A 25077-nucleotide genomic window follows, 5' to 3' on the forward strand; every position below is an offset into this window, starting at 1 on the left:
GGCCTCGCCATCGCGGGGGCCCCCGCGGGGCGGCGCCGGGGAGCGACCGGCCCGACATGGCGGCGCGCGGCAGGTAGCGGGGGCGCGCGTCCCGGCCCCGGCCCCGCAATGCACTTCTCCATCCCCGAGACCGAGACCCGCGCCGGCGACGGCGGCACCGCCTACGTGGTGAGCGGGGCCGGAGCGGCGCTGTCCCGCGGGGCGGAGCGGGGCGATGCGGCCCGGTTGCGGCGGGGCCCCGCGGCGGCGGGGACAGCGCCCGGTGGGGCCGGGTGCGAGTCCGCTGTCCCGGGGCGGACGCTGCCCGCGCCCTGCCTGGTTGGAGCCGTGTGAGCCCGCGGGCCCTGTGGCGGGTGGCCTGTGCGGGCCGGGGGCCGGGGGAGGTGGCCAGCCCTCCCCCGTGGCCGGCCGCCACCCCCCAGACGGCCGGGCGGGCGTCGGGCCGCGCCGCCCCTGCGCCCCGGGGCCGGGCCCTGCGGTTCAAGCCAGATCCCGGCGGGTTCGGGAGAGTGTCCCTGGGCTGCGACCCCACTGGGGGTGCTGGGGCCGTGCCCTGCGCGGGGGTGGGGGGAGCGGCTCGCCCGGTGCGCTGCGGCCCGGGGGGGCCCGGCTCATCCTGGCCCGGCGGCCCGTCCGTTCCTCCCGGCTTCCTGTTTTGCTGGGCTGGCCGTGCCCGCCCTGCGGCTGCCGAGCACCTCCGGGAGCGGCTCCCCGAGGCCTCGGCGCGGGCTGTGGTGGGCAGAGCCCCCTGGGTGCGGCCGCAGGGCCGGGGCCTGGCCCGTGCCCACCAGCTCCGGGCCTCGCGGCCGTGCCGCGGGGACCCCGAGCCCCCCGCTTCTGCCGACATCCCTCTCTGGGGCGGTCTCAACCGTCTGGGATGCGCGGTGCGTGGGGGACAGGGGCGGCCGTCATCGTGGGCTGCAGGAAGGGCGGCGAAGGGCCCTGGTGATCCACGAGGTTCGGCCCTGTGCCTCCCCCTGCACTTTGGCCTCAGGTGTCGCGATGGCCCCTTGGGTGGGGGAGGGCCGTGTCCCCAGCATCCCCAGCATCAGAGGACTGCTCCTCTGCAGCCCCAGCTGTGAGCAGGAGCTGGTGGCCCTGCAGAGAGCCTTGCCGGTGCCAGCCCCCGAGCTGATGCTGGGCAGGCGTGAGTGCTGCCTGCGCCACCTGGCCACCCCTGCCCCGCACCGGTCTCCTGGGCCCTCGACAGGGACCCTGCGCAGCAGGGTCCTTTGGCTTGACCCTTGGCAAGACCTTTGGCTTGGAGGATGGTGTGAGAAGGCAGCTGAGCTCCAGCGTGGCCTGCCCAGGTGCCTCTGCTGACCCTGGGGCAGCCCCAGCTTGCAGGGGCAGGACGCTTGGGGCTTCCAGTGAGCGAAAGAGCAGTTGGTGATACCTGGCTGGGCTGTGATCGCTGCCTGCAGGCACATTTGCAGCCCCTGCAGTGCACCCCTCCTGCCCTCCCAAACACCGTTCTGGGGACAGCAGGACCTGCTCCGGCACAGAGGGGATAGCATTGTCCCCTGAGAGGATCGGTGGTTGGGGCATGGAGTGGCTGGGGCTTGTGTGCTGTGCGGCCCTGTGCCTGTGGCATCAGTGGAGACCTGAGCTGGGGCAGGGGTGCAGGGCAGAGGGGGCAGCAGCCAGGGCCCAGCTCTGTGGGATCCCCTGCAGCAGGGGCAGTTGCCTCCCCAACTCTGTAGGGCTCCCTCCAAGCTGTGGGACAGACGAGCCCTGGCTGGGCTGGTGCTGCCTGGGGCAGAGGTGTCCCAGAGGGTTTCCAGCCTCTCCCCTGGCTCAGGGGGCATGTCCTGGGGCTGGGGTGGGAGGCACGTCCTGCTGGGCTCTCTGCAGCAACCCTTACACTTTCAGCACCCCGGTACTGCCGGGGCATGTTGTGGTGGCCCAGGGGTGGGCAGGCAGGCAGCACATGAGGAAGGAATCCCCTGCTCTGTGGTGAGGGCTGGCAGTGGCTGTGCATCCCAGGAGGTGGTGGAGAGAGCCCAGGCCCACAGCCTTTGGTGGCGTGGACATCCCAGCTGTGCAGCTCTCTGACTGGATGCCAGGCTCCTGCTTTGCTGGCCTGAGCACAGCCCAGGTTGCTGTGCTCGCCACTGCGTTGCTGTGCTCGCTCCTCCAAATGTTGTGGGCCTGCAGAATGGAGAGCAGCTGCTGGCTGCCACTTCTTGCCGCAGGGAGTGGGGAGGGGTCTCCTTACTTGCTGACTTGGGGACACCCGCATCCCTGGGGCTGCAATATGGCTCCATACTCTCTCCCAGTGGCTGGGCAGCTGCAGGGTTATGTCTTCCTGGTGTTCATCAGACACACCTCTTGGATGCACTTGTACTTCCTGAGCAGTTTTGACCATATCCACTGGGCTGCAGGTCTGTGCTGACGCTGATGTGTCTTCAGAGGAGCAGCACACAGAAACCTTCCAGTGCTGTTCTTATACTCACCTGTGCAAGTCCTGGGCATTTGATCAGTCTGTGCTTGCTAATGCGTAGCCCTTGACTGCTGACAGCAGCCCCTCCTGGTCCTGGCTGGGCTGAGGGCTGTGGCTGTGCCTGCCTGGGGCTGCTGGTTGCATGCATCGGTGTCCACGGGCAGCTTTGGAGTGTGAGGGCCCTGCTCTTCTTCCGGCTGCTGAGGGTGCTGCCCCTGAGAGCCGGAGAAATCTCCGGCCCTGTGAGGGAAGTGCTGCGGAGCTGTGTGCTCCAGGGCAGCACATGGAGGGGGTCCAGGCAGCGGGTGGCATGCCGCTGTGACCGGGCTGGTGCCTGCAAAGCAAACCCAGCTGCTGTGACCGGGCTGGTGCCTGCAAAGCAAACCCAGCTGCTGTGGTGGTGCCTGGCCTGGCATGGGCACGTGAGGGTTCCAGGTGGGTCCTGGTGCTTCCTCCGGACCTGGTGGGTCCAGGAGCTGACCTCTGCTGACAGGAAGGGATGGCTGGGGGTGCCCTATCTGCCCTTCGGCACGGTCCTCAGGGGTGTCACATCTTCCTGGGCCGGTCCCTGCAGAGGCTTCTCCTTGGGGTGGCCTGTGTGCCCCAAGCTGGGCAGGCCCTGGGGCCCCTCCATTGGGCAGGTGCTGGGATCTGACTGGTGTCTCTCCCTGCAGGCCTACAACATCCACGTGAATGGGGTGTTGCACTGCCGAGTGCGTTACAGCCAGCTCCTGGGGCTGCATGAGCAGGTAGGGAGATGTCCCCAGCAGCGGTGGGAGCTGCTGCTGACTGACCCCACTCCTGCAGGGCAGCGCTGTGGGGTCTGCTGTGCTCGTGGCCCGCTGGGTGCTGTGGGGAGGCACTGAGCGCTGCTGGAGAGCTGGCATGCTGGCTGCTGCGCTGGCTGTGGGCAGGGTGTTGGTTTCTGTTCCTTGGCACAGGGTACAGGCCTCCTCCTGCTCTGTGACATCCCACCTTCTTGCAAACTGCTGGCTGTCCATTTGGATGAGGAAGGCTGTTGAGCCTTCTGGTCCCCTTGCCAGGCCCCTGGAAATCAGCTGGGGTGGGGGGTCAGAGCAGCCACTATCTCCCTGGAGGCACTGGCAGCACTCTGCTCTCTTTCCAGTTAAGGAAAGAGTATGGTGCTAATGTGGTCCCAGCCTTTCCCCCAAAGAAGATCTTCACACTCACCCCGGCAGAAGTAGAGCAACGACGGGAACAGCTGGAGAAATACATGCAGGCTGGTAAGCTGGGTCTGCCCTGTGCTGCAGCTCAGGGCCAGCTGTCCCCTTCTTGGTTGCTCAGGGCACTGGGGCACTGCCCGCATCTTCCTTCCCACACTTTTACGTTTACTGTGTCTCATGTTGGTATTCTCAGTCTTGCTCTGGCGTTAGCTGGCCTTGTCCACTGGGTGTCAGCTCGTCTGTCCCAGCCCCTTCCCCTTCCCTGCACTGGCAGAGGTGAGACCCACTAGTGCCTCCACCTGTGGGGAGTCCGTGGCTGCCAATGTGTACCCCCTACATGCAGTGCATGCTTAGTCTGGATGCAGGCTCTGAGGGGCCACCGAGTGGATGGGCATTGGCTTGGGTCCCCGCCCCTTCCCACATCTTAACGTCTGACTCCTTGCTCATCTTCCACCCCCAGTGCGGCAGGACCCGACGCTGGGAGGCAGTGAGACCTTCAACAGCTTTCTGCGCAAGGCCCAGCAGGTGAGGGGGCAGGAGCCGCTGGATGTGGTGGGCTGCTGGGGCAGCCTGTGTGGGGGTGAGTGCTGACCACTGGGACTGGGCAGTGCGTGCTGGGGCCCTTGGACTGTGGGGCAGTCTGAGTGGTGCGAGGGTGGTCTGCAGTGGAGGGGCCAGGGTGCCAGTCCAGTTTCTCTCTCCAGGAGACGCAGCAGATACCCACAGAGGAGGTGGTGCTGGAAGTGCTGCTCTCCAATGGCCAGAAGGTTAAGGTCACCATCCTTACCTCGGACCAGACAGAGGATGTCCTTGAGGTGTGAAAGTTCTTGTGTTGGGTGGGACCAGCTCTTCCTGCTGAGTTCTGTGGTTTCCCACATGTTGCAGGGGTTCCCTCAGCCTGGCAGCCATTCAGCCCTCCCTGCCGCATCCCTACCCACCCCACAGAGCAGGGTTGTCCAGAGGGGCTGAAGAGCGGTGGAGCTGGGAAGAGCATGCCGATGTGCTCGTGACCCTTTCTGGGTCCAGACTGATGTCAGGAGGCTCCCAGCTCTATCATGGTGGCAGTGATCCCCTGGGCCCCACTTGCCTGTCCTGCCCTGGCCCCCAGCCCAGCAGAGGTGCTGCCTTCCTGCTGTTGGGAGGCCCCAGAGCATGCGTGCAGGCTGGATCCTGCCACGGGGTAAGGATGTAGAAGTGCTGCCTCTCTGCAGGAAGTGGTGACCTCCTGCTCTTGCTCCCAGGCTGTGGCCTCCAAGCTGGATCTGCCAGATGACCTGGTTGGCTACTTCAGCCTTTTCCTAGTGAGAGAGACCAAGGATGGAGCTTTCTCCTGTGAGTAGAGCGCACTGGAGACCCACAAGGGCTGCGGTGGGATGTCTACCCTGCACCCTGCCCTGGAGTGAGAGCTGTGTGCTTGGACCAGACGGTCCTGGGTGGGGGGATCCAGCGTGTTCCCCTGGGGTGTCCTGGCTGGTGGGGGTCTGGTGGGCTCCTGCTGCCCCAAGCTGCTGCTGAGCTGCTGTTTCCCTGCAGTCGTGCGGAAGCTGCAGGAGTTTGAGCTGCCGTATGTGTCCGTCACCAGCCTGCATAACCCTGAGTTCAGGATCATCCTGCGCAAGAGGTGAGTGGCAGGGCTGGAGGGGGCAGTGACTGCCAAAGCAGTGGGGTAGTGTCTGGGGCGCCCTGCTCTGCACAGGGGCCACCCCCTGCCTCACCATTGCTGTCTGCAGGGTGCTTTGGCTCCCAGCAACACACCCAGGTGTCCCAGGCCGTGACACCGGGGGCCAGGCTGCCCTGCTGGATTTGGTCCCTGTTTCTGTTTTCCCAGACACGACCCTTGCTGCCTCTGGCATCGGCTTGAGAGGGGGAGTTGGGGTGTGGCAACTGATGGGCTACCAGGGGAGCTGGCCAGAGACCTGGCTCGGCGCCTTGCCCCAGCATGGGAGATGTATTTCTCCCCATTGCTGTTTGGAGCTGGGGAATAAGTTGACCCATGTGGTTCCCTTCTAGCTACTGGGACTCCTCCTATGATGATGATGTAATGGAGCATCGTGTGGGGCTGAACTTGCTGTATGCTCAGGTGAGGGTCTGTGTGGCCCAGCTGGGTGAGGAGGGGCACTGCACCCCTCGGTTATGGCTGTGCGGGGTCTCAGGTGGGCCCCACTGCTCACCAGCCTCTGCTTCTTGGTAGACGGTGTCAGACATCGAGCATGGATGGATCCTTGTCAACAAGGAACAGCACCGGCAGCTGAAGTCCCTGCAGGAAAAAGTCTCTAAGAAGGAGGTAGGGGAGGGCAGGATGCTGTGACTGGAGCAGTCCAGGCACTGGCCTGGCACCAGTCCTGTGTGAACGCGTGGTGCTGAGTTCGTTGCCTGTTCCTGGCTCAGGAGTTGTGGTGTCTGTGCTGAACTTCCCTGGCTCTGTCCACAGTTCATCCGCCTGGCGCAGACCCTGAAGTACTACGGTTATCTCAAGTTTGACCCCTGCGTCACTGACTTCCCTGAGAAGGGATGCCATGTCGTCGTTAGTGCTGGCAACAATGAGCTCAACTTCCAGGTGCGGCTGCCGAGCGAGCAGATCAAGGAAGGCAGCTTCAAGGTCACACGCATGCGGTGCTGGCGGGTCACATCCTCGGTGAGTGCCACTTGCCTGTGGGGCCCTGGAGAGCAGGGAAGGCTCGTGGGGGTCTGGTGGGACCTGGCTGTGCTGGGCCGGTCCAGCAGCTGTCCCTGGGAAAGGTGCTGGATGTGTTGCCTGCTTCCAGCCCAGCTGGCCTGGGGAAGGTCCGAGTCGTGATTTGGGGTTGAGGGGGTCATCGGTGTGAGGACATTTGAGGGGCCTGCCGCTGTGAGGGGGACCTGACGGTGCTGGAAGGCCAGTGGGAGCTGGGCAGGGTGTCCAGCAGCCAGCTGGGGCTACCCTTTTGGCAGAGGGTCGTGGGAAGCTGGTGTCTTTCCCTCTGGAGGCTCCCAGCCTTAGCACGTGCCCTTGCAGGTGCCAATGAGCAATGGTCCCTCGGGGAGCAGCCCGGGGAAGTCTGAGGTGAAGCTGGAGTTGGCTTTCGAGTATCTAATGAGCAAGGACCGGCTGCAGTGGGTCACCATCACCAGCCCGCAGGTAGGGCTGCCTGCGTGCCAGGCTGGCAGCGGACAAGGATGGGAGCGAGGGAGTGGCTGTGCAGGAAAGGGCTTGGCGTGGTGTGTTGGGAAGGCTGTGCGGTGCGTGGAGCCTCATGACACCTCTCCCTTGCAGGCGATCATGCTGAGCATCTGCCTTCAGTCCATGGTGGACGAGCTGATGGTGAAGAAGTCTGGAGGCAGCATCCGCAAGGTGACAGCTGGGGCTGGATGTTGTCTCTGGGGTGGGATCCCATCTTGCCCCTGCGACTCCTTGGGGTCTAGGCTGGGCCCTGCTTGCTCTTCTCAGGATGGGGCCGGCTCAAGGATCCCCAGGGGCCATCTTAACCTCTGGAGTTGCCCTTGGGGACCCTGCGGCTGAGCTGAGCTTCTCCCCTTGCAGATGTTTCGCCGGCGGGTGAATGGGACCCTGCGGCGCTCAGACAGCCAGCAGGCTGTGAAATCGCCCCCACTGCTGGTGAGTGGGACCCTGTGGCCCTGGCAGGGGGAGACCAGTGCGACTGTGGGCTGGCTTTGCTGTATTGGGTACCAGAGCCTACCGCCCCCAGAGGTGCCACTGTCCCCTTGGCAGGGCTGGGGCAAGCCCAGAGGACAGCAGGGCTGCTGTGCCCCATTCCCATAGCCATGGGAAGAGAAAGAACCATGGACCAGTCTCCAGGAGCCAGACTCCCCGGGGGAGGGAAGAGAGGGTAGCCTGGCCTTGTCCCAGGAGGGCGAGTGGTGGCTAATGGTGGGTAGGGTGGTTGGCATGTCCCACCACCCCAGTGCTGCCTGACTGTGCCATCCCCACAGGACTCGCCTGACGCCTCCCGGGAGCCGATGGCCAAACTCTCGGTGAGTTGTGTGTGGGTGCACTGTCGCCATCACCCTCGTACAAAGCAGGGGGGAGTGGGATCCTCCCTAATGCCTTCCCTCTCCACAGAGCAAGCTCACCTCTGTCAGCCTTCGAGGGATCAGCCACTCCAGCTCTGCTAACGATGTGGGCGCTAACAACTTCCATGGCAATTACGCCTTTGAGGGCATTGGTGATGAAGATCTGTAGTGCCCCCCTTCCTAAGACAGCAACAGCCGAGGGCCTTCGCTGAGGAATGTACGACCTGCAGCCAGGTTGCAATCAACGTGCCTCTCACCTGCTACATCCACCTTCCCCTGCTCCCCTGGGCTGGGGAGCTCACCCCCAGCCCACTGCTGCCTTTGGGGTGGGGGCAGCTGAACTCCTGCTGCTGGCTCCAGCTGGGAGAGGGCTCGTTCCCAGGGCTGCAACAGCCCAACCCGAGCAGCGAGCAGCGTGCCCAGGCTGAGCCCTGGAGCAGTGTCGCGGAGCCTGGCCCAGCGTGGGGGCAGAGCTGCCCCTTCCCCAGCTGGGATGGCCTGGCTTGAGTGCCCAGCTGCGCAGGGGGGCAGCTGCCCCGGGTGGCTGGGCCAGCGGCTTGGCAGCAGCAGCCTGGTGGCACTGAGCAGCTCTTGTGAGGCTCTGTAATGCCAAATTAGCGTTTAGGTTTCTGCTCAAGGGACAGACTGCAGTACACTGTCTCCAGGGGGCTCTGCGCAGAGCCCCTTCTCTAACCCGCTCATAGACTCCAGCGTAATCTAGGCTTGTAACCACGTATCTCCTGCTGCTCAGACCGACCGAGCATTAATGGACAGTAACCGATGTTTACACACCAATGATGATTAAAATGGATCCTGATTGGTACTGGGCTGTCTGTTGGGAGGTGGTCACTATCCCTCTTCTCCCTGCACACCTTGCCAGCCCCACACTGTCCTCTCCTGAAGCAGAACAAGGGCCCCAGGGAGAATAGCAGATAACAAAACTGACCGTTTAATGCATTTATACACAATATAAATTACACTGACCAGCATGGAAACAGCCATGGAACCAGTCCTGTTCCCCCCTCCCCCCTTTTCCCCAGACTCTGGCAGAGGAAGGCTCCAACAGGCAGGAACAGGCAGGTACCACACCCCGCGGGTGCCTGGGGACATGGCACCACCGCCATTGGGCCAGGCACCTGAGCCTGGAACCCAAGCTGCTGGTTGTGGCTTCATGCTGCTCAGGCAGGCGAGGGCTGCTGGAGACCCCGGTGCACCCACATAAGGCAGCCCCGAGCCCCCCTGGAGTCTGCTGCCCATCCCTCCCCCAGGGAGGGCGGGGGCCGAGGCACCCCGGGCCTGATGCAGGGCTGGGCACCCCTGCAGCTGGGCTAAGTGCTGTCTCAGGGCAGGGCCGTGCCCACGGCTGGAGGGGCCAGGAGGGCTTTGGCATTGCGTGGGTTTACCCAGCTCTCGGCTGTGTGGCCATGGATCTTCTGGTGGCGCTTGTAGTTGTCCCAGTGGCCAGTGGTGTAGGGGCAGTCCCGGCACTGGAAGGGCTTCTCACCCGTGTGCCGCAGCATATGCCGCTTCAGGTTCATGCTCTGGTTGCAGCTGTAGTTGCAGAGGCTGCACTGGAAGGGCTTGTCACCCGAGTGGATGCGCCCGTGACGCTTGAGGTTGGCCAGGTTGCCACAGGCGTAGTCGCAGAGCTGGCACTTGTAGGGCTTCTCGCCCGTGTGCACTCGCTGGTGCCGCTTCAGGTTGTCGAGGTGGGCAGAGGCGTAGGGGCAGAGCGGGCAGGCAAATGGCTTCTCCCCACTGTGTGTCTTCATGTGCCGTGCCAAGTGGTTGGGGTAGTGGGTGACGAAGGGGCAGAGGCTGCAGGCAAAGCCTTTGTCCCCAGTGCCCTTGCGAGGGCTGGCGCCCGGCTCGGTGCCCAGCACCGCCAGGCTGCAGCGCCCGCAGACCTGCTCAGCCAGGCCCTCATCCTGGGCGAACCCGTCGTCCAGCACCAGCCCACACATGCGGCATGTGAAGGGGAAGAGCAGCTCGGGCAGCGCGGCTGCCTCCTCGCCCCGCAGCCGAGTGCAGCCAGGCAGGAAGGGGCCGCTGCTGCTGCCCACGTGCAGGCTCAGCTCTGGCAGCAGCGGTTCTGCGGGAAAAACACAAAACAGGGCTGTGAGCGGGATGAGGCAGTGCTGGCAGGGCTCAGCTCTGTGACAAGCTGTGGGCTCTGGGGTGACAGTGCCCTGGCTGAGGCTGGTGGCACATGGTGCCACGCTGGGCACAGGTTAATGGCAGGATGCGCATCCTGGCCCTTCGCCAGCCCTGGGGCTGTGCCATGGGAGAGAGCCCCCCAGCAGCTCTCCCCTCCCCCCCACACCCCCTCTCTTTACCTGGGTCCTTGTCCCGCCGGTGCGGCCCCTCGCCTTCGGGCAGGCGGTGGCTGAGCATGTGCCGCTTCAGGTTGCGGCTCTGGTTGCAGCGATAGTCGCAGGCAGCACACTGGAAGGGCTTGTCCTGGCTGTGGACTCGTTCATGACGTTTGAGGTTCCCCAGACTGCTGCAGGCGAAGCTGCAGCACGTGCAGCGGTACGGCTTCTCCCCTGTGTGTGTGCGCAGGTGTCGGGTCAGGTTCACCAGCTGGGCAGAGGCGTAGGCACACTGCGGGCACGCAAACGGCTTCTCCCCGTTGTGCGTCTTCATGTGGCGCTTGAGGTGGCTGGAGTAGTGGGAGGCGAAGGGGCAGAGCTGGCAGGAGTACACGATGCGCTGGCTGCGGCCCCCTTCCGTGCCGGCACACTGCAGGCAGCTCTGGCCTAGGCTGGCAGCCAGCTGCAGCCCACACTGGCGGCAGGGCAGCGCTGCAGGGCCGGGCTCCCCACCCTCCTCAGGGTCACTCTCCACGCTCAGCTGCTGGTACCCGGAGGAGCAGTCGTCGTCGCTCAGCGCATATGCTGGGATGGCAATCTTTCCCACCAGGGTATCTGCTGAGAAGACCATGGGGATGGGACGGTGTCAGCCTTGCTGGCTTAGGCACAGCCCCTCTGCTTGTGCCACCAATCCCCGCAGGGTCCACCTCAAGGAAGGGACCACAGGAAGGGGGGGCCAGGCAGCTGTGCCCACCCTGGCAGCACCCTGCAGGGGTCCACCACACCACCCACAGAGGGGTGAGGAGCTTCATGGCCGTAAGCTGCCCTGACAGCCTGCTGCAGGGCCTGTCCTGGGCCCCTTGGGTAACACTGTCATCTCTGCCCTGCAGCTGGCCGAGCTGGGCGGTCAGCCTGCGGCCATACCCCCAGCACAAGGAGGGCAGGTGGCGAGGGGCACAGGAGCGGGGCAGGCACCCACTGTTACTGGTGGGCCTGGCCGGTGGGAAGCAGTGACGGTGGGAGGGTGTTGAGTGCAGCCTGACCCGGGCAGGAAAGCTGGGAGCCCATAAAGCTCGCTCCGGGCCCCCTGTTGCTGTTCTGCTGCCCCAGCCCTGGGTCCTGCTCCCCATGGGGCCTCAGCACCAGCCCCGCTCCATCACACTGGGAAACAGACCTTCCCCAGCCCCACGCGGCACCACTGTCCCGTGGCAGTGGGAGGAAGTCTGGGCCAGGCTCTGAGGGCACTTCTGCTTCCTGGTTGGGCACAGACCCATCCTTCCGCAGCCCCTGAGGCAGTGCCTGTGCCCCAGGGAGGGATGACAAGAGCAGAGCCTGCTGCCCTGCAGCTGCTTCAGGCTGGCCTGTGGGCCCCACACCCCAGATGTGTCCCCAGGCTGGTGCTTGGGGCCAGAATGGCAGCGACATATAGCCAAAGCCTTGCCACCACCAGTCTCAAGCTGTGCCCAGCTGTCCCCGTGCTGTGCCTGACCTGGAGCCCCGGGGCCTGTGAGACCCAACACATGCCCCCTGCCCCAGAAAGCTGCCTGGGCCGATTCACCCCTTCACTACTGCCCAGCTCCCAGAACCCCAGGCAGGTGCAGGATTGAGGCTGCTCCCATGTGGTGGGACAGGGTGGCCTCCCAGCCCCCGGTACCCCTTCACAAGCACTGCCTGAAGCATAGACACCAGAATGGGGCATCCTGTGAGGGCCTGGCTATTGCCAGGGGAACTCTCGACCCTGCCTCAAGCCCCACACCAAGGGACTCCCCGGCCTCCTCAGCTTGGGCCCACAGTCCAGCAGTGCCACAGCATCCCTAGAGCAGTCCCCTCAGTCTGGCTGTGTCTGTGCTCCCCTCATGGGACAGTGTGGCTCACGGGGTGAGGATGAGCACATGGCCAGTGATGGCTCTCCTGACCTACTCAGTGGGCCCTGAAGTGCCTGGTCCTTCTCCCCGGCTGGGGCTAGCAGCTGTGATCGGGAAGGAAGAAGGTATTTCAGACAGCAAAGAGCATCTTTCAGCCCTCACCGTGTCTGGCTCCGAGAGCTGCCGAGTGAGCTTTGTCCCACCACTGGGCCCTGCCACAGGCTGTGGGGAAGTGCAGCCCTCAGAGCAGAACCCCATCTGCCAGGCAGCTGGGACCGTGCCTCGGCATGAGAGTGGGAGCTGCGGGCACAGCCCAGCACGGCTGCCAAGCACACGCACCGGAGCACAGCCCTTGCAGACAGCAAGGGGACAGAGCCACAGGCTCTGTGCCCTCCTCATCTCGCCATTCTGTTTCTATGTTATTCTGTTCACCACTCACCATTGAGGGCAGCGAGTGATGCACCCACTGGTCCTTGTGAGGTACCTTAATGGAGCCAAAGCAGCGTCTGCTCCTCTGGCTGCCTTGTGGCTCTAGCTGACCTGGAGCCCAGCATGCTGCCAGCTGGGCAGGTGCTGGCTGGCCTTGCCACAGGGCCTGCAAGCAGAGGCTGGTGGAGAGACAGCCCCGGCCCAGCTCCCCACACCACGCACTGCCAAGGGGCAGCGGTGGGGCAGGACCCCATGGGGACGAGGCCCCGGTGGGCTGCAAAGTCGTGCCCCTGCAGCTATGGGGATGAGCCCGGTGGCGGCCACGGCATGCGGCGAGGCGGCTGCCAGCTCCGGTGTACCCGCAGCCCCAGGACAACCCTGGGGGCACAACGCACAGGGGGTGGGGTGGGAAGGCTTGACGGGAGGGAGCGCTCAGTGGGGGTCTGCGCCGGGGATCGGTGCCGGGCAGGCAGATACCACCGGCGCGGGCCCCTGCCGGGGGTCGGGGTCTTACCCCGCGGGATCCGGGAGAGGGAAACGCCCCCGGCGGCGGAGCAGCCACCGGGCGGGACCGTTCCCGGGCAAGGCGGCTGCCGGATGGGGCCATGCGCGGGGAACCGGTACCGGCAAGGCCGGGCCGCGTCCCCGCCCGGCGGCGCTCCTGGAGCGGGGGGGCCCAGGCCGGCCGTTCCCGCGGGGCGCCGCTGCCGGGCCCGGAGAGCGGCACGCACCTGGCGGTCCCTTCTCGAAGGCCAGGCCGCGGCCCAGCAGCAAGTCGCCGGGCAGCACCAGCGCCGCTCCCGCCGTCTCCTCGGGGCCGTCCTCGGCGTCCGCTGCAACACACCGAGCGCCGCGGGTCACCGCCGGGCCTCCGCCGCCCCCCTGCCCCGCTGCGCACTCACCCTTCACCGGCTGCGGGTGGCTTTGCTTCCGCCGGGGCATCGTGGCCGGCCCCGGCCCCACCGCCCGCCCGCCCGCGGCCCGCCAGCCGCCCCCGCCAGCCCGGGGCGGCCGCCGCCGCCCCGCCTCGACCGGGCACTTCCGTTTCCGGCCGCAGCGGGGTGGGGCAAGCGCCGGAAGCGGACGGTGGCGCCCCGGAAGCGGACCGGGCACCGGAAGCAGGAGCGGGTCCGCTGCCAACCTCTTCCCTCCCGGCACCGCGCCGGCGTCTCTGGCATGCGGCGGGGGGGCCAGGCCGCGCCGCTGGGGAGGCAGGCGGGGGATGGGCACGGCCGGGTCCCCTCGGGAGGGGCGGAGTCTCGGGTGCGGTAGCGGGCGCCGGTGGGACAGCGGCTCCGGGGCAGGGCGGCGCAGGTTAACGCAGCCGCGCCCGGTGAGGCACAAACACCGCCAGCCCTCCGCCCTGGTGCCCCGCTCCCAGGGGGCCGGCAGCGCCCGCTGTGCCGCCCGCCGGGGCCGCCGCCCGTCTAGTGGTGCCCCCCCTGGGCCATATAGCCCCGCCCCCACCCTATATACCCACCCCGGGCCATATAGCCCCGCCTCCACCCTATATACCCCCCGGGGCCATATAGCTGCCCTCCCGGGCCATATAGCCCCGCCCCCACCCTATATACCCCCCGGGGCCATATAGCTGCCCCCCCGGGCCATATAGCCCCGCCCTCACCCTATATACCCCCCCCGGACCCTATAGCTGCTTCGTCCTGGGCCATATAGCCCCGCCTGCACCCTTTATACACCTCCCGGACCCTATAGGTGCCCCCCCCCGGCCATATAGCCCTGCCCCCACCCCATATACCCCCCCCCCGACACTATAGCTGCCTCGCCCCCCTGGGCCATATAGCCCTGCCCCCACCCTATATACACCCCCCCGGGCCATATAGCTGCCCCCCCGGGCCATATAGCCCTGCCCCCACCCTATATACCCCCCCGGGCCATACAGCTGCCCCCCCGGGCCGCCTCGTGCAGAGGAGAGGGTTGAAGGAGCGGGGTTCCCGGGAGGGCGATGGAGACGCACCACTGCGGGTGGAAGGTTGAGACAGCTTTTCTGCCTGTGGCACCGGTGGGCTTACAGAGCTCCAGAGGCTCTGGGGATCCCAGCAGAGTGGGGGTGGGTGGTCCAGAGCCCACGTTGCCACAAGAGGGCAGGGTGGCCAGGCAGGATGGAGAACTGACATGAAGCAGGACACATGAGTAGCGATGACTGGCAGCGTTCGAGTCTTTCACCATCTTGGTCCTTCGGTGCTGAGATCCTTTCAGCCTGTATGAGGGATCTGGAGCTCTTGGCAGCGCAGAGAGGGACTCGCAGTCCTGCCTGTGGTCTGATCTCCAGAGGCAACTGAAACCGTCCTTTGGAGACACCCAGCCGGGGTCTTGCTCCCTTGTACTGTCCTGGGAAGTGGGAACAAGTCCAGTCACGGATCAGGTTGCCCAGAGAGGTTATGCAGTCTTTGTCCTTGGAGGTTTTCAAGACCCAACTGGCATAAAGTCCTTAACCCCAGTGCTGACCCCGTTTTGGGCAGGAAGGTGTACTGGAAACCTCTTGAGGTCCCTTTCCACCTTGAATTATTCTGTGATTGTGGTGACCCCTGTGGGAACTGGCTGTAGAGGAAGGGTAGCCCAACTCCCCACAGCCAGGCATGGGAGGAGAGGCAGATGCAGGACAAACTCAGTTGGGGCACCATGACCGTGCAGTGGCTCCTCTGTGGCTGTTACCTCTGCCAGTCATACCCGCATAATCACAGCTCATTCAAGGACCACAGACCTGAGCCCTGTTGCCTGGTTCTGCCAGGAGCACGTGCGGGTGATGGGCCCCCACGTGGTGGAGCTCCTGATCTCATCTGGCAGGTCCCTGTGCTTCATAACCCCCCCTTCTCAGAAAATCTCCCCCGGTTTGTGTGGCTCAGCTCCTGGACGCTCAGAAATGCTCTGACCCTGCTAGGCAAGGAGTCTGCTGGGCCCCAGGGTAGCTGTGACAGCTCCTCATGCAGCGCAGTCACACTGCAGCCCCTGGGGGAGCTCAGCCGTCTCATGCTGTCACATTTGCCTTTGCTTTGGTTGGTTTCCTGCAGCTTCTGTCTCCCGTGTCCTGGCATTGTGCAGGCTGGGGACACCTAGGGCTTTGTGTCCTACTTCTTGGGGAGAAGGGCCCCTGGTTACCCTGCCTCAGGGCTTGTTCGGCCACACTGTGGTTTGGCCCATTTCCAGGGCTGGCTGTTGTGCAACTCTGTGTGTTGGGGGCAGCAGCCCTGCTCTGGCTTAGCCGTATCTCATATTCATCTGCTCTGATGCCTAGACCTGTGCCCTGGATGTGGTCCCCACCTATGGGACTCGTTCTGCCTTCTCTGTGGCTCCATTAGAAGAGCTGTCTGATGTGTCCAAGTGACTCTGGCTGTGCGAGCTGCTGCTGCTGATCCTGTTCATGGATAGGTTTTGTTTATTTGCAGGTCCCTGAGGCAGTCGAATGTGTTGGGCTTTGTGGCAGTCCCAGGGGAGCCATGGCCATGCTGTGTCATCAGCAACGATTCCCTGCTGACAGGTACCTCGGGGCCAGAGGATGGGGTTGCTTAGATCCCTGCCAGTGCTTCTTCGCTTGTGTTGTGCAGCCCGGACCATTTAGTCAAGGTGTCGTAGTCCCAGTGCAGGACCTGCGCAGGCCTGGGGTGTCTGTGACCACGGGCTGGCCCCGCTGGTCAGACAGCTGATGTCCACAGTGTCGGTGCAGCTCTTGCTGCTTCGGCAGGGGCTCCTGCTGTTCTGCTGAGCAGAGTCTGTGGTGACGCCATCAGTCACCTGAGACAGTGGTCCCATTGCCCTCCTCTGTGTTTGAGCACATTCCTTCCCTGCTTTCCTCCTGCGGTACCTCCCATTCTCTAACAACAATTTAAATTCAATCTCAGCCTGGTTTCCATCAGCTCCTCAGTTGTCACCTCACCAGAAAGTGCTTATCACCTGGGGTGACATGGTGCAGGACTTTACTAGTTCCCAGCAAAGGAGATGTAATCAGACTCCTCCGTCTTACCTGAGCTGTCACTAATATCTACCTCCTCCCATGCCAGTGCTTCTCCTGGTTTAGTTGTGCTGAAACGCAAAAAACAGTAGAGGCTGTTGGAGTGGAGGGGTGCAGCGATGCTATGGAGGTGTAAAGTGTAGGGTGCAACTTTCTGGGGTATAGATAAGCAAAGACCAAGGACACCAGTGGAGGGACTGGTTCTTCTGTCAGAAGAGATTATGGCATGGCTAGGACTTGTAAGCTCTAAGTAAGGGAAAACTGACAGATTTACCTCCTCTCTCCTGTAATCACCTGGCTTCTGGTCACTTAATTAACGGACTCTTGGGTCCCTTGGCTTGGTTGTCTCTTCTACAAATTCAGCAGCAGCTTGGGCGATGCAGGTTTTAATGCAGCACTTGGGATGTGAGGAAACATTCGTCAGAAGTGACCACTCCTCACGAGGCTTCAGGTGCTGCTGCCCTGGGTTGCAGGGCAGGTGGAGGAGCTCTCTCCTCCTGGGACAGTTCAGGATCCAACCTTTGTGGAGGAAGTGCTTTCTCTGTGGCAGTGAGACATTCTGTGCTCTCCTGTGAGCTAACCCTGAGAGGAGTAGTGATGGCAGTTTTGATTTGCCCCGACTTTTCCTGTGGGCTTCCTCCAGCTAGCAGTGGCTAGGAGCTTCCCAGTGCAGGCTGGTCTAAGGAGCTTGTGTCTGCAGTGGTAAGCACTGGTGTCCGGCTGTGCTGAGACTGTGGCTCTTGGGCACTCGAACTCCTGCAAAGTCAGAGCTTCAGTCATGTCTTTTCTTGGAGAGCAGAGCCACACAGACTTGGGGTGGGGGAGGTGAGGGGTGTGATTATTGTAGTGCCAAACCAGTTGTCATAGTGTTTGCCACTGCCTTCCTTGCAAAGACCACTGTCTTCCCTGCCTCAGGGCATTTGGGAGGTCCTGTGTCTTTGAATTTTGATGCTGAACTGAAGGAGACAGGGTGGGACAGAACAAAGCTGGCTCAGGGGCATGTGGATGGCTGGAGACAGGCTGTGGCTGCATTGCCCAAGCTCAGCATGAGACTGGTCAGCTTTGGCACTGCCACCTGGGGCCTTTGGGCCAACGTGGGGCTGGGGGTGACCATGGTCGCACTGACCAGGCAGGATGTGATTGTGGGACCGCAAGGCTGGGTGCTTTTGTTCTTGCCTGCAGCCTGGTGGGAGGGAGCATGTCAGCTGGAGACATCAAGCAAGGACCCCTGGGCCATGTGCTGAGTTCAAGGGTGGCTGTGCTGGGGGGTGCAGGAGGTGAGCAATGTCCTGGGCCCTGACAGGGCTCTGCCGGCAGCTGTGCCTGGATGGAGATTGCTTGCCGTTTCAGGGTGGGCTGCTGCCCATGCCGGGCTGGTGCGCAGCATGTGGGAGCTGTTCCAGGTGTAGGAGGAGGCGGATGCAGGAGCAGAGAGAGGCAAGCTCTCGGGTCTGGGCTGTGGGCTGTGACCCACCAGAGGAGGGAGGATCTGGAACAGCCCCAGCTGGGGCCAGGGGCCAGGTCCCCATGCTGAAGGGCTTGTGCTGGGGCCAGGGCACTGCTGGCAGGGTTGGCTCCACTGTCCTGGACCCAACAGGGATGAATGGCTGGGACTGGGCTGGCCTAGGGGCTGCGAGGAGCACTGCGGGTCTTGGCTTGTCCCAGAGCTGCTGGGATGCTTTCCGTGGTGCAGCCGGTGGATGGCTCTGGGGTCCGGCAGGGCGGTAGTGGGGTCTCATGGGTACTGGGGGCCCATTCCCACAGCCAGGGCCCAGAGCTTGCTCTCACATGTGGTTCCTTTGCAGGCTGAGTGCACCAACTGCAGCTGGAGATGGTTCAGCTCTTGTCTGTGAGGAGGTTGCTGGCTCTGAGGCCCAGGTAGGAGCTCAGCCGTGGCGGCCACGCGGGGGTTGGCACCTCCCTGCTGCCCTCTGTAGCCCAACAGCAGCTGGCTGCCACCCTGATGGGCCACCATGGAGCGGCCCACGTGGGTGCATGGACCCCTCCGCCTCCTGGGCTTCTTTGGGTGGAAGCCACAGGCTGCTGGAGGGGAGATGTCACCAGAACAGGAGCCAGAGCCTAAGGAACCTGAGGAGATGCATATCATGCTGCCCCTGGGTGAGGGTGAGGAGCTGGTGGAATGTCCCCTGTGCCTGCTGCCCCAGCCTCCCGAGGCCTTTCCCACACTGGCCTCCTGCGACCACCGTTCATGCCGGGCTTGCCTGGAGCAGTACCTGCGCATCGCTGTCAGCGAGAGCCGTGTGCAGGTGGCCTGCCCGCACTGCCCTGCCGTGCTGCAGCCCACCGATGTCCACCACCTCCTGGCTGAGCCTGCCCTCCGTGACAAGTATGAGGAGTTCCTCCTGCGACAGCTGCTGGTGGCTGACCCCAGCACCTGCTGGTGCCCTGCGCCTGACTGCAGGTGACTGGCTGGCCCCCTGCACAGAGCCGGGAGCAGGGGAGCCATGTGGGTCCCCCACCTCTTCCCGCGGTGGAGGCAAAGGGCTTCCCCAGCTGGGAACTGGTGCCCAGCAGACTGTGCCCGTGTCCCGTGAGCTGTTTTTAGGCTGAATCCCCTTGTGGCTTGGTCCCGTGTGGGGTTGGGCCTGCTCAGAGAGATGTCCTGGTCCCTGTCCTGGCTGCAGAGCCCAGGCAGCTGTGTGCCTGCTGGGGTTGGTGCTCTTGGCCATGCTGGGCCAGCCTAGGAGGCCCCAAGGGAACTGTGTGGGTGCTGGGTGAGGAAGGCTGTGCTGCAGTCTGACCTGGTGACAGTGTCTCCTGGCTCTCCTGGCTACAGGGGCTGCAGCTCTGGCTCAGTGTGGAGCTGGCACCTGCCACTGCATGGCCTGGCTGTGCCATGGAGGGGATGCAGGGATGGCCATGGGCACCGCTGCCCCCTCAGCCCCTAACACGGACTTTCTTCTTCCCACAGCTATGCTGTCATTGCCTATGGCTGTGCCGAGTGTCCCCGCCTCACCTGCGAGCATGAGGGCTGTGGTACTGAGTTCTGCTACCACTGCCGGCAGCCCTGGCACCCTGATGGCCCTTGTGCGCCAGTGCTGCCAGCCCCCCGCCTGACCAGCCCCTCAGCACAGCTAGTCCACCCAGAGGACTTGGCGCATGGTGAGACTCTGGCCCAGGGTGGGAACAAGGAGGGCAGGGATTTGGCATGACTGAGCAGCACAGCTGGATGCCTTTGTACCTTCCTGCCTGTGGGGATGCTGGAGCCAGGACCCAGTGGTCCCTGTTGACTGCCTGTGTGTGGAGGCATGTGGCCCTTGTGCCAGTCAAGCTGGGGTGTGTAGTGAGACCTTGCTGTGCCTGGCTCACCGTGACACCTACAGGACAGGCTGTGATGCTGGGACAGGGTGTGGGGGTGGACCTGCACTGTCATGTCTCGCTTGCCCCCCCCATCCCATCCATCTCGTCTCATCTTCTCCCCCGCCAGATGAGGCTGAGGATGTCAAGGTCTGTCCACGCTGCAGTGCGTTCATCATGAAGATCAATGACGGGAGCTGCAACTGCATGAACTGCACGGTCTGTGGCTGCCTCTTCTGCTGGCTCTGTCTGCAGGAGATCTCTGGTGTGCACTTCCTGAGGTCAGTGCTGGGTTGGGGGGCCGCTGGGGGGCTGGGGCGGAGGAACTGACAGGAGCTTAAGGGGTGGTTGCAGAAGCTGCCCGGTGCTGAGCTGGAGGTGCTGCAGTGCTGGGCCAGGGGCCCTGCCAGGAGCTATGGGTTTAGGATGGGTGGCAGTGGGACCCTGCTGAGAGCCACGTCCATGCACAGCCAGGCTTGGGACTGGCTGGGCTGTGGGGCTGATGGTGGGGTGGGAGCAGAGGGCTGCTGGGTCTGGCCAGGCTGGGGGCCTGGGGCCGGCTGTCAGCACCCCACAGCGGGGTTCCAGGTGGCAGCTGGAGCTCAGGGTTGGGGTGGAGAAATCTGGCTTTCTGCTTCCCCGGTGGGCCCGTGGGGCTCCCCCCAGCGTGAGGATGGGCTGTGCTGGTGTCTGCCTGCCCCTGCGCAGGAACCATTGTCCCAGCCCCACTCTGTCCTCGCAGCCCCTCTGGCTGCACCTTCTGGGGGAAGAGGCCTTGGTCACTGACCCAGAAGATCCTGTGGCAGCTGGGTGTGGTGCTGGGGGCGCCTATGGTGATCTCCCTCATCGCAGGCATCGCTGTCCCTGTCATTACCATTGGGATCCCCATCTACATGGGTAGGAAGGTACTGGCAGGGGGCCCTGGAGTCCCCATGGTCGCACTCCCCACCGAGCCTGGCAGCCCATGGCCTCCGGGCCAGACAGACATGCAGTGCTCGCCACTGCCCACAGCGTGTGTCTGTGCCCCCCCTGCCTCCCCCACAGTCCCTCCTGGTGGGAACCCTCTCTGCTGCCTACCCCAGCACCCGTAGCCAGTGAGGGTTCTCTCAGCCTGGAGAGGTGGGGGTTGGGGTGGGCGAAAGGAGGAAGGGGTCTCAGGGGTCCAGGGCTGTTTTCCAGGAACACCTGGGCTGTGGTGGTGGCACTATGGTGGCTGCTTGTCCCTGAGGAGGTGAAGGGGGTGTCCAGGCAGCTGTGGCTAGAGCTCTGCCAGCGCCAGGAAGAGACCCCATCCCTGGGGGCTGTGTGCTGAGATCTCTGCAGAGCCCTTCACCTGTCTCGCTTCTCCTTGAGGTGCTGGGCCAGAGCCAGAGGAGCAGCTTGTCGGGGTGCCAGCAGTGCCTCTCTGTCACTAGCAGTGTCCTCCTCTCTCTCTTTGTGTCTCCCATCATAACAGCAGTCACTGTGGGTAAGTGGCCAGGGCTGAGGGCACTGCCCACATGCTGGGGACAGTGGGACTGGGGCCTGGGGGCCGCTGCAGTGGAGTGTCTCTGGGGGGGGGATGTCTGAGACCTGGGGCACCAGCGTTTTGCCCAGGGGGGCAGGCCAGCTGGGGCTGTTGCTGGGGGCTGGGCGGTAGCTGCCTGTCTGCCCACAGGTGTTGGTGTGCCCCTGGTGCTCACCTATGTCTATGGGGTGGTGGTGCTGTCACTGTTTCGGAGCCGCTGGGGGTGTGGGGGTGGCCGCAGCCCACCTGGGGATCTCGGTGTGGTGGAGCTGGAGAACCTGACCAAGCGTGAGTCCTGTGCTACTGTCTGTTTGCTGGCCTGTGCCCTCCGTTGAGCTGCACAGGCCCTGGTTCTGCCTCTGGCCTCTGTGGCTGGGACATCTCCAGAGCCAGGGGCTCCCTGTGGACTTGTGCCGGTTCTGGCCTGGCCAGTACCTTGCACACCTCTGTCCCTGTGGGGAGGCTGCAGGCTGGTGTCCTGGAGAAAGCGGGTGCTGCTCAGAGCAGTCTGGGACCAGCTTGTCCCTGCTGAGAGCCTGGAGGGCCTTTCTGCTCCCTGCCATGGATGGGGAGCAGTTGTTGTGAACAGGGTCCTCAGCACCATCTCTCCCTCCACCGATGAATGAGCTGTGGTCGGTGCTGCCCAGCCCCAGGACAGGTGAGGACGGAGCCCCAGACACAACTGCCTCCTTTCCCAGCAGCAGCCATAGCCCGCACCCCGGGGTGGCATGGAAGGAGCGGGACAGCCAGTCAGCCAGCACAGTGGCCCTTGCAGGGAGCATGCTGAGCGAGGGCCAGGATATGTCCTACAGGTGAGCTGGGGCTGCTGTGCTGGGGAGGCAGAGGGGACTGGCGTGTCTCCTTCTTAACAGCTTTCCCCATATCTGCTGTAGTGGGCAGAGGTGTGGCAACATCCCACTTCGGGCTGCTACCCTCAGGCCCTGTGTTTGTCTGCAGGGAAGGTGTCAACATCGAGGTGGAGGTGTCAACTGAAGCAGTGCCGCACCCTGCCCGGCAGCAGAGCCCGTGCAGCGTGCTGTCAGGGCAGAGTCTCTCTGGGGACTCCCTGGGAGGCACCAGTGACAAGTGCAGCACCATGGGCATCCCTGCAGAGTGAGGGGGACTGCAGCACTGAGCAGGGAGACCCTCAATCCACAGAGCTCTCATCTGCCACTGGCACAAAGATCCGTGCCCTGGTCACTGTCTGTGGGGCACCACCAGCCCCATGGACTGGGTCCTGGCCGTCCCCAGGCTGGGTGGGTACTGACTGTGCTCAATGCTGCCAGCACCCTGTGCACCCCTTCCCTGAAGGCAGGCTCAAGCACTGGCACCACTGGGAAATAAAACTACTGTCCAAGGGTCTGTCTGTCTCCTGCGGCACAGCCCCCCTCCCCGACAGCACAGCCCCCATCACAGCAGGCTTTGGTCCATGGTGTGTTCCTCTGCAGTAGAGTGGGCCCAGCCCCACACAGGCACAGGCAGAGGGGACAAGCAGGGCCAGGGAGCAGGGGAAGATCGGGTATATTCCCTTAGGCAAACACCCCAGCTGAGTGCTGCGGGTGCAGGACCAGCATGGCATACAGCTGGGAGGGTGGGATGTGTTGCTGTAGAACTTCAGCTGGCACCAGCAAACTGAGCAACTTGGGTAGGGGTTGAGCACTGCCCCAGCTGGGCCGGCCCCTGGTGCACAGTGTGTGGCACCCATGGGACCTGTGTGCCCCAGCTGCCTTCCTGGGGGCAGCACGTGGCTGCTGGCAGACAGAGCTCGAGTGTGGTGCGGGACAGCTGCAGCGGGGGCCCAAAGCAGCCCTGAGGGTGGGAGGCCATGCACTGGGCTGGGGCAGAGCTGGGGAACACACAGGTCTCACTATGCTGACCCGTACCCATGTATCTGCACCCTACCTGCCCCAGCAGTGTGTGGAGTGGTCCCAGCGCTGCTGGAGAGGAGGCCTGTGCCCTTGGGCCAGCTGTGGGTGATGCTTTAGCATGTGGGGTGCCACAGCATGGGGACCTACCTGGATCCTTGTGACAGGCACCCACTCCAAAGCAGGGGAGAAAGTGGTGCTGAAGGATCTATGGCTTCTCCCAGGTGGAAGGGGCATCAGTAGTAAGGGTGCCCACAGCTGCTCCCTTCCATGGTGGCACTGGGATTAAGGGCCCCCACACAGCCCTGCACTCCTGTGTGGGGTGGCCCCTGCCTGGGGGCCAGGTTATCCCCCAGCCACTGGCAGAGCTGTGGTGCTCCACATCTTACATTGGCTTCCCTCCACTCCCCATGGGATGCTGGCATGGGCTGCAGGGCACCCATTTCTGCATATGGATGAGGACAAGGCAGTGGTGGCCATCCTGGTCCCTCCACATGCAGGGCTGGTTGTGGCCTATCGCCCTGCCCGCAGGCAACAGGGGTGCCCCTGAGGAATGCCCTGGATGGGCTGGGGTGGGGGCAGCTGCCCCCTGACTCCCAAGCTCCTCGGGCCAAGCAGCTCAAAGTTGTGGGTCCTGACTCCCACCAAGGATCCATCCTGCAGCCAGGCCGGTTTGGAGGAACTGTGTGGGAATGCCACAGGCTGTGCATGGGTACCCTGAACTGGGCAGGCAAGTGGGGTCCTGCCTACGACCAGTCCGCTGCAGCATCCTTGGGAGATGTTGCGTTGAAGGGGATGGAGTAATTTAGCAGAAAATACTACCCCCCCTGCCTTCCAACTCTCCTCACCGAGGTGGCAGGTTAGGTGCAGCTAGGTTTAAGTTCTAAGTGATGTCCAATTTACCACTATCAGCCCAGTTGTGTTTAATACGTATATTAAACTACCACGGGTCTGGATACACTAATAGCAGTCTGCACCACCAGAGCAGTCATACACATGAGCTAGCATGGCCACACTCTAGGGTTTGGTCACGTTCAATGAGAAACTGCAACAACCAGCTACTTAACAGTGCAGTTTTATTTGTGCAACAGAGATACAGGTTCTTGGATTGCCAGTGATAGTGACTGTTTGCAAAAAGGCATGTGCAAATAAAATGTTATAAAGTATGAAATGCGCAAAAACGTTACAAACAATACAGCCTGGCTACAAATATTAAAAAGTAACTCTCTAGAGATATTTCTGAGTCTCCTGCAGAAGCACTTAGTTTCAGTCTCACCCAAGGCATCCCAAAGGGGGGAGAAGCAAGGCTCAGCCCATCAGCTGGTCCCAGGAGTCCGTCTCGGTGGTGTCTTCCCTTCACTTGTTCTTGGTGGTGTCTTCCCCCCTTGTCCCCTCATTCGTTCACTTTTTATACTTCTCTTTACTCTCAGGTGGAGCTTGAGTGACCCTAGTCATACATTCCTTCATTATGCTGATGTGAAGTTCCCTCGCTTTCATTTAAAGATACATTTCATTTTAAATTTACTATGCATGCTCCCCGAGTGGGGGATCCACCCTCTTCGGGGGACCCATTTGAGTAGGAGAGCTCGATCTACTACTACCACAATTCTTTTACCCTAGGATCCTTGAATTTTATCTTTTTAGCAGTTTTTTTTCTTTTAGCACTCAGCACGTTCTCGTCAGAAGGCTCTGAAGTGCTGAGGGGCCTAGTTCCCGACCTTCTCTTGCAGATGAGGCTCTTGCTTGGTCTTCGCCGTGGTTGTTGGCCCAGCAACAGACACCTTCTCATATATTTTGCAGCCGCTATGCAGCTTATTGGCTGTGTGGTACTATCGCATTCCCAATCCTGCAGGGAGCACAGCAGAGCCTGGCCGTTGTGTCTCCACTCTGCTCCGTCCTCCACTGCTCCTCCAGGATAGCAGGTTGTGTGCCTTAGGTGATGCAGATTCCGTGCATGCCAACCGTCCTGAAGGTGATAGCTGTATTTTAGCCTAAAAAGCTTTCTGTAATACTATGCTTCTATTAGGACCCAATTTTTCTCTAATTTCCCTCCTCAAAGTGATTTTCCCACAGGAGAAAAAGCTGCTTCTGAACATTTAGCTACTTGATGTTTAGCAGAGTCTGGCAGCATCTTAGAGCATGGTTGCAGGGACTGGTACTGATTGGGGTGAGTGCT

At 62.9% G+C, this 25077-nt stretch overlaps 3 protein-coding genes across 6 annotated transcripts; 2 read left to right on the forward strand and 1 right to left on the reverse strand.

Moving 5' to 3' along the window:
* SNX17 (sorting nexin 17) lies at positions 1–8461 on the forward strand. Its single transcript, XM_037391665.1, has 15 exons — positions 1–168; positions 3118–3192; positions 3570–3687; positions 4088–4152; positions 4332–4442; positions 4869–4959; positions 5161–5248; positions 5638–5707; positions 5819–5911; positions 6059–6262; positions 6623–6745; positions 6881–6958; positions 7148–7222; positions 7558–7599; positions 7688–8461. The coding sequence occupies exons 1-15, from the start codon at positions 109–111 to the stop codon at positions 7805–7807; spliced, it is 1413 nt and encodes a 470-aa protein (XP_037247562.1). The 5' UTR covers positions 1–108; the 3' UTR covers positions 7808–8461.
* Positions 8462–8566: 105 nt separating this feature from the next.
* Positions 8567–13263, reverse strand: ZNF513 (zinc finger protein 513). Of its 4 annotated transcripts, none has more exons than XM_037391663.1 (4): positions 13147–13235; positions 12976–13077; positions 9975–10568; positions 8567–9730 (listed from the first exon to the last, which is right to left on the reverse strand). In XM_037391663.1, the coding sequence occupies exons 1-4, from the start codon at positions 13184–13186 to the stop codon at positions 8979–8981; spliced, it is 1488 nt and encodes a 495-aa protein (XP_037247560.1). In that variant the 5' UTR covers positions 13187–13235; the 3' UTR covers positions 8567–8978. The 4 variants fall into 4 exon arrangements, with proteins under 4 accessions (XP_037247560.1, XP_037247557.1, XP_037247558.1 ...); XM_037391660.1 differs by having other exon boundaries at positions 9975–10565; positions 13147–13234; XM_037391661.1 differs by lacking the exon at positions 12976–13077 and having other exon boundaries at positions 13147–13263.
* An 887-nt stretch (positions 13264–14150) lies between these two features.
* LOC119150557 (E3 ubiquitin-protein ligase RNF19B-like) lies at positions 14151–22491 on the forward strand. Its single transcript, XM_037393155.1, has 9 exons — positions 14151–15740; positions 18017–18633; positions 19144–19334; positions 19660–19810; positions 20272–20434; positions 20883–20997; positions 21187–21324; positions 21635–21848; positions 21994–22491. Exons 2-9 carry the CDS (start codon positions 18185–18187, stop codon positions 22151–22153), a joined length of 1581 nt encoding a protein of 526 aa, XP_037249052.1. The 5' UTR covers positions 14151–15740; positions 18017–18184; the 3' UTR covers positions 22154–22491.
* The last annotated feature ends 2586 nt before the right edge of the window (positions 22492–25077 follow it).

The sequence above is a fragment of the Falco rusticolus genome, chromosome 6 (assembly GCF_015220075.1).
Source record: "Falco rusticolus isolate bFalRus1 chromosome 6, bFalRus1.pri, whole genome shotgun sequence".
Lineage (NCBI taxonomy): Eukaryota > Metazoa > Chordata > Aves > Falconiformes > Falconidae > Falco > Falco rusticolus.